The sequence below is a fragment of the Hypanus sabinus genome, chromosome 28 (assembly GCF_030144855.1).
Source record: "Hypanus sabinus isolate sHypSab1 chromosome 28, sHypSab1.hap1, whole genome shotgun sequence".
Lineage (NCBI taxonomy): Eukaryota > Metazoa > Chordata > Chondrichthyes > Myliobatiformes > Dasyatidae > Hypanus > Hypanus sabinus.
In genome coordinates, this window is record NC_082733.1 from 33,514,485 (window position 1) to 33,526,904 (window position 12,420).

Sequence of the window (12,420 nt, forward strand, 5' to 3'; positions counted from 1 at the left end):
ACTATGAGTTCTTACCCGTAATTCATTGAATTTTCCAATCTGACCCATTCTCACTTTATTTCCAAAGCTATCTTTTCAGTAACATAATTAATGGCCTCTTGCCCTCACACCCTTGAATCAATCTGCTTCAATGGTAATTTGGCACCTAAATCAGGACTGACCAAACATTTTTCTCTGTGGTTGTATAGATGTCAGTGGAGAGCTTCATTGGTGGGACCTGTTTGAATATTGCAATGAAACATCAGCTGGGGGTCTGATGTCTACAAGTCTGAGAGACCACAGCCAAGGCAACCAGAGGTGGTCTTTCCTGGGTTTGGATACCTTTCAGTGTGTGTGAGGGGAGAAAGGATTTTGTTTTTTTTTTTGTTTGGTTGTTGTTGTTGTTGCTGTTGCTTGTGTTGGCCTGCTGAACATTGTAAGATGCTACGTTGGCGCCGGAATGTGTGGCAAAACCTGTGGGCTGTCCCCAGCACTCTGTGAGTTGTTAATGCAAATGATACGTTTCACAATGTTTCGACATACACGTGATATGTTATTGAATCTGCTCCTGAATGAAATGGTTCCTAATGATAACACTTGAGATTAGCAATGTGTCTCTCATAAGGACTGGGTTGCGTAGTTAGTAAAGCCATTCCTGACACCACTTACAATTTAACCAAAATTCTGTGCGTTCCATTAGAGGTCACTTCTGTAAGACTTCAAATGAGTGAAAACAGCTGAGCAAAGTAACTTTGAAGTATTGGAGGTTTTGCTTGTGGACAGATTAGTCTTGCTAAGGTACGTAACAAAGGCCATGGCTATTGTGTGATGGACAATAAATTGGCATTCTGCTTGTCCACTTTGGGATTTCTGATGAAAAGGTCCTGGACCCGTAGCATTAACCCTTTCCTCCAGGTGCTGTCTGATCTTATTTAATTGCATTTTAATTTAGAGATACAGAATGGCAACAGGCCTTTCCAATCCAATGAGAGAGTGCTACCCAATTACACCCATGTGGCCACTACACCCAAGTTACCAATTAATCTACTAACCCATACGTCTTTGGAATATCGAAGGAAACTGGAGCACCTGGAGGAAACCCATGCGATCACGGGAAGAAAGTACGTACTTCTTACAGATAGTGACATGAATTGAACCCAGGTCCTCTGCTGCATGTTTCCAGCATTTTTCATTTTATTACATATTTCCTACATCTTCTGTATTTTACTCTCAGACTGGGTGTTGCTGGGCCAAAATCTTTGGTACTTACCAAAATCTCCCAGCACACCTCTCTCAACTGAATGAGGACAATTAATATTAACTCTGGTTTTGCGCTGGGTAGAACTGCTGACAGAGTCATTGAGTCATAAAGTCATGCAGCACGGAAGGAGGCCCCTTGTACCAACTCAACTTCATGCCGACTAAGATTGTGAGTTCACCCCATTTGCCAGGTATAGTGGCATGGCTCTGTTCCCCCTGGAAACTGGATTGTAACTATTGAAATAAATTTTGTGAGGATACCAGACTTCAAAACAATGGCTGGAGTGAACTGGGAATATATTCTTTGCAATTTTTAAAAATCCTTCATTAGAATGCTCAATTCGCATTTCCAAGAATTCAGCAATTATACGACCAATGTATAATTGTGTAATTTATAGAGTAATTTACATTTGATTGTTTTCTTAACAATAGAAAATTTTAAATTTCACATTGGATTGGCAATGGACTTCAGGTAAAAGATTAGTTGTGCTTTTATTGAAGGTGGAGAACATGGTCCATCATCAAGGTCCCCCACAATCATGGTCCCCCACAATCCAGGCCAAGCTCTCTTCTCACTACAACCATTAGGCCTTTGGTCCCCACTCTACCCGGTTCAGGAACAGTTATCACCCTGCAACCATCAGGCTTCAGAGCTGGTGTGGATAACTTCACTCACCTCAACTCTGAACTGATTCCACAACCTATAGACTCACTTTCAAGATCTTCACAACCCAACAGTCTACAACTCATGTCTCAGTATTGCTCATTTTTATTTACTCAATGTGTTTTTGTTTGTACATTGGTTGTTTGTCAGTCTTTCTTTATGCATCGTAGTCTTTTCATATATTTGATTGGATTCTTTATTTTCCTATATATGCCTGCAAGAAAATTAATCTCAATGTAGTATATGACAACTTGACAGTAAATTTACTTTCACTTTGATCTTCCTCTGTTTGTAAGTGCCTCTAAACCTTTATTCATTGGAGAAAACTCTTCGCTACAAGTGAGGACTTGTTTTGAAATCCAAGTACCCTTATGAGCAATAACCTGTGAAATATTCAGCCGTAGGTTTGTGTTCATGTTCAAAAGTGCGGCTAGGTTTGTATTTGAAACAAAAACGAGAAGTTGGGGGTGGAGAGGTTTGTTGGCACTACACCGTTAAGCTTAACACATGGTCTAATAAAGAAGTCAAAACTTGCATGACTGTGCTCTCAGAGTTTCAGTTCTGTGACAGTGACTTTATTTAAATACATATGTGCACAGTCACAAGGCACATTAGAAACAAGTATTCACTTTCTGATGTTCAGCAGACAAAAGGCCCTTCTGTTGAACAGGCAACAATACACATGCATAACATGCACACAGAACTCCCAATATATTTCTCTCCAGCTGGGATCAGACATGCGGGAAGTCACCAGGTTAGTTGAGAGTTGGTGTCACATGGGATACAGTTTATTGCACACAATTCAATTTATGTGGATGTGCTCCTCATCTTAATACAGGGCCTCGTTCGAATGAACATCTGCATTGTTGGGCTGATGTTTTAAATAAAATAACATCTCTTACAAAATGGCAAAACACATAGATTTGGTACAATCCTATCATGCAGGGTGTACAATCAGTTCCTCTTACCAGCAAATACAATGCTCCGACTACAGACATTTAGAAGCGCTTGATTCAGGCTTGCTTAGAGTGTACATAGAACACCTAAAACAAGGTGTGCATATCCCCATTTCCCTCACAGCTTGCGTTGGAGAAATGATCTAAATCAATTCAAAAGCAGTTTTTACAAATTTGAAATTGGTTTAAAATAAAATTAATTACTATTTCTTAAGGTTGTTTGAATATAATTCCATTTTAACCACTTAATAGACTGGTGGAATCCATGATGCAATATTTCAGTGTTACTATTCAGAAAGAAGCAACTATAAATGCAGGCTATTGAGTCTAAGATTGCTGTGCAAGTGCTGGTGTTTGGTATCTTGAATGAGTTCTATTTAATAAATGAATTTTGACAGAAAGTTGAATGCTAATTTTTAACCTGTTGTCCTCATAATGATACAACAACCACCTAGAGGAATTCTGTTGCGTCATTAAGTTATCTCCAGGTATATTGTATCTGTTAAAAGAGGAAGAAGCAGGTCAGATATATTGCAAGCTGGTGCTGCTGGTGGGGCTCTAGCAGCTCTGGCCACTGAACCCAGCAAGAACGGACCCCCTTAACATCTCTGAGCTGTTTGCGCTGGGTTTCTTCAGTGATAGAACTGAATGGCAGACTTCACCAAGAGTCATCAGGAATGAAGCGAAAATGTGAAACAGAAGTAGCTGAAGAATGCAATGATCTGCAGAATGAAGATGTTTTAGTTTGCAATGCAATCTGGGAAACAAAGCCACAGGGCAATAAACGACTACCGCTTCACGGCTTCCTTTCAGCAATAAATGACCATTGCTCTAGGACTTTCCTTTCTTCTTGTATTCCTATCCCAAGGCTGTTTTTTGAAGAACTGGCACTGACTATCTGATGGTACCCTGCTCACTCCTCGCTTTCCTTTGCCAGCCAATTTTAGTCTGGAGTTGAATATGTCAGAGGGGAGAACTTTTTCACTGTGAGCAAGTTGATCCAGCAACTAACACAGTATTAATGGTGCTTCTGAAATAATGACTCACTCTGAAGGTTTGACTATCTTTTCTCACTGTTGGTGGAATGGGCTGTACCCACGTTGTCAGCACAAAGGGCTTGGAATCCACTCCAGCACAAGCAAGAAGAGACAGAATCCTCTGCACTAAGTTTGCATGAAACTCAATCTCCCGGTATAGGCTGCTTGCTTTGACCGTGCCTTTGCAACTGGCATGGAATCAAACCACTCAGCGCTGAAGACGCTGGCGTAAGATAACGGATGCTTTGAGATTATGGTAAACTGACTTGTGTTCAAGTTAATGAGTGTCAGAAAGAGGTCATGCCATCATTCTGTACCACACATCACACTACCAACTTTGTTGGGCAGGGGGCATTAGACCCTTAATGTGGATTCCTATCTCAGATGCTGTGAATGCATTGGTGGTGTCTAGCATAACCTGTTTCTTTTATACTGTCCTAATATCAGATTAGCTTTATCGATGCCAGTGTGATATTTCTGTTTCTGACGTCAGGATTTCCCGGGAGCATTTTGGGTATAATTCGACTGAAGACGGCCTGTCACCTTTGCATTTTGTTCAAGGAGTCTGGAAAGAGGGTTGAGGTTCATCCCAGTAACCTGGATCAGAGTTCCAGGCAGATGCAAGGATTAGCAGGACATTTCTTCACTTTAATTCTCTCTCAAAAAATTAGGTGGGCATTAAGAAGATCACTGAAGTGTAGATTATTCAATTTCTGCATCTTAAGGGATTTACTCGATAAAAAGGGAAACAGCTTTGTGGCTGCTAATACAGTATATTTCCCTTTAAAACAAAATAAATTCTCTGAGTTTAAGGTTCATATTTGGAAGAACGTCAATTAATCAATTATTTTTCACAAATTTCAAAAGCGGTTTACAGTTTCCAGTCCCCTTGAGCTGGCCAGTGCTGTTAAGGCATCCGCACTGGACTTTGAGGTGAGTGGTCTGGGGTTCGAATCTGGTCGGCTCCTTGCACACTTCCAATCTGTGATGGTCTGATTATCGAGCTGGCAACTTGGCCTCGTTAAAAAAAAGACAGACAAAAATGCTAAAGAAATTGCAAAGGTTGCCGCCCGATGCATCAGAATGCGCGGAAAGGAATAAGAAGAAGAATCTCCTAAAATTTAATAACAGCAAAGTTTCTTTTCCTGTACTTATTCTGGCTGCATACATACACCCTGGCTCCCAAACATTCACAGTTTCATTAAAATACACACAAATACACACACACACACACACACACACACACACACACACACTCTCTCTCTCTCTCTCTCTCTCTCTCTCTCTCTCTCTCCACTGAAATACATTTTTAAAGCTGTTATTGTTTTCTTTACTCAGGATAAAATATAACGTTCATATTTTATTTTACATGTTCAAGGACAAATTCCCCCCCCCTCACAGTTCTCTAAACATAAACCAAATCTTACTTTTTTTTGCTCGTTTTCCAGTTTGAAAGTTATGAAATGTTAGGTTTTTGTGCAACAAGACTTAGACTGGAAACCGTCTGCTGCAACTGACAATGGGGTTAGCACTCCAATTCCTACTACGCACCTCAACAAATAAGAGACCATAACACCATGCACCGCATGGTCCTGGTAGAATAGCATCAGGACAATTGTTCTGTTGCTTTTGTGTTCACAGCATAGAAACTATATTTTCATCTCATTTTGATAACAAATCTGTGAATGTGTTGCTTTTTTTTTGAATGATTCTGTTGGCATTTTACATTCCAACATTGTATTAAACTATGTTGATCTATCTCAGCTGGGAGGGTCCAGCTGTTAAAAGTTGATCCGGTATTCCTTATGACATGTGGCAGGTTGAAAAGAGAATCTTCAGCATCTCATCCCAAAGGCACAGTGACAGATTGAAGAGTTCAACCCAAGTGATAATGCTTGACTTGAAATCGAGAAAAAAAAGGCATTGGATCTAGGGATGCTTTGGTGTTTTATATATTGGCTGGGAAAACAAATCTCTTATCTGACAAAATTATTATTATTTTTTCTTAATATAAATGTTCTGAAATAGAATTACATCTTTTTTTTTTCCACTTAAGGGTCAGAGTTGTACGAAGCAACTGATTCTTTCTGAGGATGTGCCCTACTTGTAGCAACTCTCTTCTGGGGCCTGCGGACATATTTGACAGCTGCAAATAAAGAAATAAAAAGTTAGTGGTTTATCTTTGTATTGACCACACGTGAATTATTAATGGTGAGCATTATCAGTAGCATTTGGGCATGGTTTGTATCAGGTTTTATTGAAGATCAAATTTATCATAAGTACCCAGTTCAGGTTGAAAGAATGAGAAAGTTCGAGGGCATTTTTGTCCAGACCAACATGAATCAATCACTGTCTCTTGCTCTTGAAGCTGGAATACTTACAAAAATCTCAAACGGGAGGCCACCTACCACCACCATAATGGTCATAAAAGCCCTCCAAGACTCCTTTTAATAGAGGTGCACAAAATTACGAAGGTAGAGGTAGGGTAAATACAAGCACAGTTTTCCACAGAGGCTGGGTGAGATTGGAACTAGAGGTCATGCGTTACGGGTGAGATGTGAAATGTTTGAGGGGGTTCTTCACTCAGAATTGGCAGAGTTACTAGCAGCAATGCGGGAGGTGGGCTTGACTGCAAAATTCAAGAGCAGTTTGGTTAAGTACAGGGATGGGAGCAGTGTGGAGAGCAATGGTCTCGATGATAGTCGATGGGACTATGCAGAATAATAGTTCATCATAGAACAGACAGTCCAAAAGGCCTGCTCTGTGCTGTAATGCACTATGACTCTACAAAGAAGGCAAGGCAGTGGCTATATGCTATATTTCATCAGGAGTTTGAGGAGATTTTGTTTGTCACCTAAAGCACTCGAAAACTTTTATAGATGTATTGTGGAGAGCATTCTAACTGGCTGCATCACCATCTGGTAAGGGGGGAGAGGAGCTACTGCACAGGATTGGAGTAAGCTGCAGAGAGTTGTAAAATCGGTCAGCTCCATCATGGGTATTAGCCTCCGCAGTGTTCAAGATATCTTCAAGGAGTGGTGCCTCAGAAAAGAGGCGTCCGTCATCAAGGACCCTCGCCACCCAGGACATGCCCTCTTCTCGTTGTTAATATCGTGAAGGAGGTACTGAAGCCTGAAGACACACACTCAACCATTCAGGAACAGCTTCTTCCCCTCTGCCATCCGAGTTCTAAATGGACATTGAACCTGTGAGCACCACCTCACTACCTTTTTAAAAAAAATCTGTTTTCTTTTGAACTCACTACTGTTCTTAATTTAACTATTTAATCTACATATATGTGCTCACTGCAATTCAGTTTTTTTGTTTGTCATGTTTTACACTGTACTGCCACTGCAAAGATAACAAATTTCACGACTTATGCTGGTGATATTAAACCTGATTCTGACTCTACAACTCCAATTGACGCCCTCCCTAGATTGGAATCATCACCAGTGATTTGTAAACAAATTTGAGAAAAATATCACTGAACATGAAATCAATTTTAAATGCAACGTTCTCAGATTGTTGAATGAGCTAAAGTGGAAAAGCATGCCATTGGGTTCCAGTGAATTATTCCATTCACTAATAAATACCATTTCTTTGACACCTGTGTTTCTGGCAATAGCTTTGCATCCCTTGGTCCTTAATTCCACTAACTGTGACCATCCTACTGTAGAGTAGTTTAATAGATTGATAGACTGAAACTTTTGTTGGTGTTATTTCACCTATTAACTTCATCCTTGTCTGGACAAAAAGCTCTTCTTAGTTGAAGCCATCAGTTCTCAACCAAGGGAATTCTTAGCATAATTTGGTCTTAAATAGTAATTGTTTCCAATGAAAGAATGGAGGAATGGCAGAGCAGACTCAATGAGCCAAATGGCCTAATTCTGCTACTATGCCTTATGGGAAGTGCTCCAGTGGCCAACCCCTGCTTGTAATTTGCTATATTCTTTTCATTTGCTTAAACTAGGTTGCATGTATTATTTTACATTTTGAATCTTCATTCCAAATCTTCTAACAAAGCATACTGAGCTGCTCGATAGGTACAAAGAAACAGCCAATCATATCAGAATGATTGACATAACACACACAAAATACTGGAGGAACTCAGCAGGCCAGGCTATGGAGAAGAGTATAGTCGACGTTTCAGGCCGAGACCATTCAGTAGGACAGGAAGGCCGCAGAGATCACAGAGGGGGAGCAGTGAGAGAGCGTTTCACTGAACTCCCATCGAAAGGAAGATTTAAACTTCTTCAGGGTAGGCATCCCTGGAAGAGACTTCACTGTGTAGTAATCCAGTCACAAACAAGGGAAAATCTGCAGATGCTGGAAATCCAAGCGACAGACACAAAAGGCTGGTGGAACTCAGCAGGCCAGGCAGCATCTATGGAAAAGAGTACAGTGGATATTTCACGCGAAGAGCCTTCAGCAGGAGCATCTGCAGATTTTCTCTTGTCTGTGAATGACTAATGTGTCTCTTTCTTCTAGGAAGCTAGTCAAACCTGACTGAGCAACTGCCAAAGTAATATTTTAGTTCAATACTGGAACCCAAGAGATTCTGCAGATGCTGGAAATCCAGAATAACACATAAGTTGTGCTGGAGAAGCTCAGAAGGTCATGCAGCATGTAAGGAAAGGAATAAACAGACAGTGTTTCAGGCCACTGATGAAGGATCTTGGACTGAAACATTGACTGTTTATTCCTTTCCATAGATGGTGCCTGATCTGCTGACTTAAAATACCGGGGATTTTTTTGTAACATCATCAGAATTAGAATTAGACTTATTATCACTGGCGTATGTTGTTAATTTTTTAAATTTTACTGTAAGATCACTGCAGAACAGGCTCTTCCAGCCCTTAGAGACACACTGCCCAGCAACCCGCTGAACTCCAAACTCTGATGCTCTGTATTAGCATGATATCCACTTCAATGTATCACTGCTACCATGATACTGTGTTTGACGTTTGGTAGCTGCAGAACAGAACAGGACATAAAAACTATGATAAATTCCAATAAACAAATTAATAAATAAATAGTGGTAAGGAGGATTAGTAAAGCAGTGTTCATGGGTTCACGGTCTGTTCAGAAATCTGATGACGGGGTAAAAGCTGTTCTTAAAATGTTGAATGTTTGTCTTCAGCCACCTGCACCTTCTCTCTGTTGATAGTAATGAAAAGAGGGCATGTTCTGCGATGGAATTTAAATAAACGATCACCCTAAATCTCATAGATTAAATGCAACATTTTTGCTGCAGATGCTTGGTAACATGGAATGTTAAGTATTTTCGAATTGATAGCTATCTGGTTTCCAATTTCAGCCTTTTGAAAATGTGATTTTCTTTCTGCATCCCTTCAGGGTGTGGGACCAAGCTATTATGATCACTCGCACCACCTGCCCTTTTAATTTCATCCAAGTGGCAAGAAAGGAATCATGCTGTTGGATTTCCTGTCTGGAATAGAATGGAAAATATTTCCCAGGTATTCTCCTGTATTTGCATAGATCCTTCAGGAGGTTAATTTGGACAAAATGCAAGCACTATCAGAGTGCACAGTGGATTGAAAAGAATGGTGAGATTTATGTTCGTCACATAGGTATTCTTCAACTGCACATATCTCTCACACACAGTGATACCCTGAAGTGGAAGGAAAGGGATCATCTAGGTTCATCTAGGTTACCAGGTTCATAGTAACTTCAGATAGCAAGAGATGATTAAACAAAGTTGGAGCATAGGATAATAGGAACATTGAATGATCCTTCAACCCATTTCCACAGAACCAACCATACAGTCCTCCTATTACATCATCTCCATGACCTCTTTGCTATATTTTTTTTGGTTTATCAGAATTAATTGGAATACGTACTTTGAAGGTGGAGAGTGATGCAGGGAAGTGAGAACAGAGATTTCTTTAGCCAGAGCATGAGGGATCTATGCAAGTTATTGGGTATATTTAAAGCGGTATTTGATAGGTTCTTGATTAGCGAGGTGCCAAAGGTTATGGGCAGAAGGCAGGAGAATGGGGCTAAGAGGCATAATAAATCAGCTATGATCGAAAGGCGGAGCTGACTCGTTGGGCTGAATGGCTTTATTCTGCTCTGATATCTTGTGGTCTAAAAGAGAACATGGAAAAACTGAAGAGCAGTATAATTTGTACTTACTGTCTATGCAGACTATTCTTGGCTTCTCCCATTGGCCATCTGGCTGGCATTTGATATTGGGGAAATGACGCTGTAAGTACCCACTTTTACACTGATACCGTACCAAGGAGTTAATTTCAAAACGATCTTTCTTCTTTCCAAAGGTTTTGGCATGTTCCACCACTGGAGGTTGGCCACAAGCAACTGGTGGGTAGGGGAAGGGGAAAATGAAGACTGTTATTTAAAATGTCACGGATTGTTGATATCCCAAATCCATCTTAACCTATCTAACTCAAACAGCCAACTCATTCTTATTTTGTGCTGAGATGACCCATTGCTGATTACAATGTCTTTCTCCAGGAAAATTCATGCAACCAGACCCTCGGTTCAGATGGATGCTGAAGATCTCATTAACTTAATCTAAAAATTGAGAAACAAGCTCACACAACATTCTTCTCTCAAATTAACACCTGAAGAAAAAGAAATCAAAGATTAATTACTCAATAAACTCATTATTCATTGTGTTACTGGGTCCAAAGTGGCAGCACTGTTGACTAAGTTGTGAGTGATTATTGTGCTCGGATATAATTTGATTTGTGTGAAGCATTTATGAGGTGATATAAATAGATCTCTTTCAATGAAATCATCTGGGCATCTATCCGTATGCCTGATGTTTGCTGATATGTGTATATACTTGGTTAAATTAATTTTGCTTTAAAATATCATAACCCCTGTCTTTAATTTTGAGTAAGTGTCCACGAATGACCTTGGATCAGAAAGTGACTGGAAGTGTTAGTAGCTTTGAAAAGTCTATTCTACTTTTCAGGTAAATAGATCCTGTGTCAATGGTGGAGAGTTTTGAAATTGCCTCAAATTTTTGTCAAACATGCTTTCTTCTTTATCATCATCATCATGTGCCGTGTCATCTATTGTGGGCCATCACAGTCGTTTCATGACCATGATTGTTGACTGCAAATTTTTCTACCATTACAAGACGGGTGACCCCAGCCATTATCAATACTCTTCAGAGATTGTCTGCCTGGCGTCAGTGGGCGCAAAACCAGGATTTGTGATATGCACCAAAGTTCATATGACCATCCATCATCTGCTTCCTTGGCTTCTTGTGACCCTGATCGGGGCGGGGTTTGCTAAGCAGGTGCTACACTTTGTCCAAGGGTGACGTACAGGCTAATGGAGAGAAGAAGTGCCTTATACCTCCTCCACCCTACTGCCCATTCTTCTTTCTAATCTCAAAAAAAGGGAGTGAAAGTAGTATTACAACTATATAACTACCATGGGTATTCATGTGCCTGAATGTGTCCATTTTATTTTTGTTCTCCTACCCATTATGAAAGAGCTGCCTATACTCTAAAATTCAAATAAATCTTCAGGGCATTTATCCTTGGCTTATGGTTTTTATAATGCCCTTGATGGACCAATATTAGATGGCCATTTGCACATTTGCATCCAACCAAATAATCAGATGGATGGTTGTTTATTGCCTTCTTGTATCCTCTTGTTTAAAAAGATTTCTGAAATTGTAACTAACATCATTAAAATGATGCAACAAATTCACCATCTGTACTGTTGTAGGAGTCTAGAATCAGAGGCCACAGCCTCAAATAGGAGGACCCTTTAGAATAGAGATGAGGAGGAATTTCTTTAGCCAGAGGGTGGTGAATCTGTGGAGTTAATTTTGGAGGCCAAGTCATTGGTTACATTTAAAGCAAAGATTGAAAGGTTCTTGATTAATAAGGGCAGCAACGATTATGCGGAGAAGGCAAGAGAATGGGGTTGAGAGGGAAAATTAATCAGCCATGATCAAATGTGTGGTGGGGTGGAGACACCTCTCTACCAAAGGAGGTGTAAAATGCTCCTTCCCTCCACTAACCTACAGGTCACCCTTGCGCAAAGTGTAGCACCTGTTTGGCCTCCGCTGATCTGGGTCATGTGAAGCCATGGGAGCAAGCGATGGACGGTCGTATGAGCAGCTGGTCCATATCACAAATCCTGGTTATGCAACTACTGATGCCAGGCAGACAATCTCTGAAGTGTATTGATATCAGCTGAGGTCACCCGTCTCGTAAAGACACTGCCCAGAAGAAGACAATGGCAAACCACTTCTGTAGAAAAATTTTCCCAGAACAATCATAGCCATGGAAAGACCCTGATCATCCATGTCATATGATAAGGCACATAACAAATGAATGACAATTGAATTGAATTGACTTTATTTCTTACAGCCTTCACAAACATGAGGAGTAAAAATCTTTATGTTACGTCTCCATCTAAATGTGCAATGTTCAATCATAGTAATTTATAATAATTTATAATAAATAGACCAGTCAATGTAATATAGAGTACACGCGGATCAGTGTAAATTCATCAG

The 12,420-nt window shown here is 40.2% G+C and overlaps 2 protein-coding genes across 4 annotated transcripts in view; one reads left to right on the forward strand and one right to left on the reverse strand.

The window, feature by feature from the left end:
• The window catches only part of LOC132382570 (hyaluronan and proteoglycan link protein 3-like), a 55,935-nt gene that overhangs the window by 40,846 nt on the left and 2,669 nt on the right, over positions 1-12,420 (forward strand). The window lies entirely within an intron of this gene.
• LOC132382569 (aggrecan core protein-like) overlaps positions 2,197-12,420 on the reverse strand; it is a 106,245-nt gene continuing 96,021 nt past the window's right edge. For all 3 annotated transcript variants that reach the window (XM_059952906.1, XM_059952905.1, XM_059952904.1), the window contains 2 exons: positions 10,053-10,235; positions 2,197-6,042 (listed from right to left, as the gene is read on the reverse strand). In XM_059952906.1, coding sequence (XP_059808889.1) covers positions 5,948-6,042; positions 10,053-10,235 — 278 coding nt within the window. In that variant the 3' untranslated portion in view covers positions 2,197-5,947. The remainder of the gene's footprint in view (positions 6,043-10,052; positions 10,236-12,420) is intronic.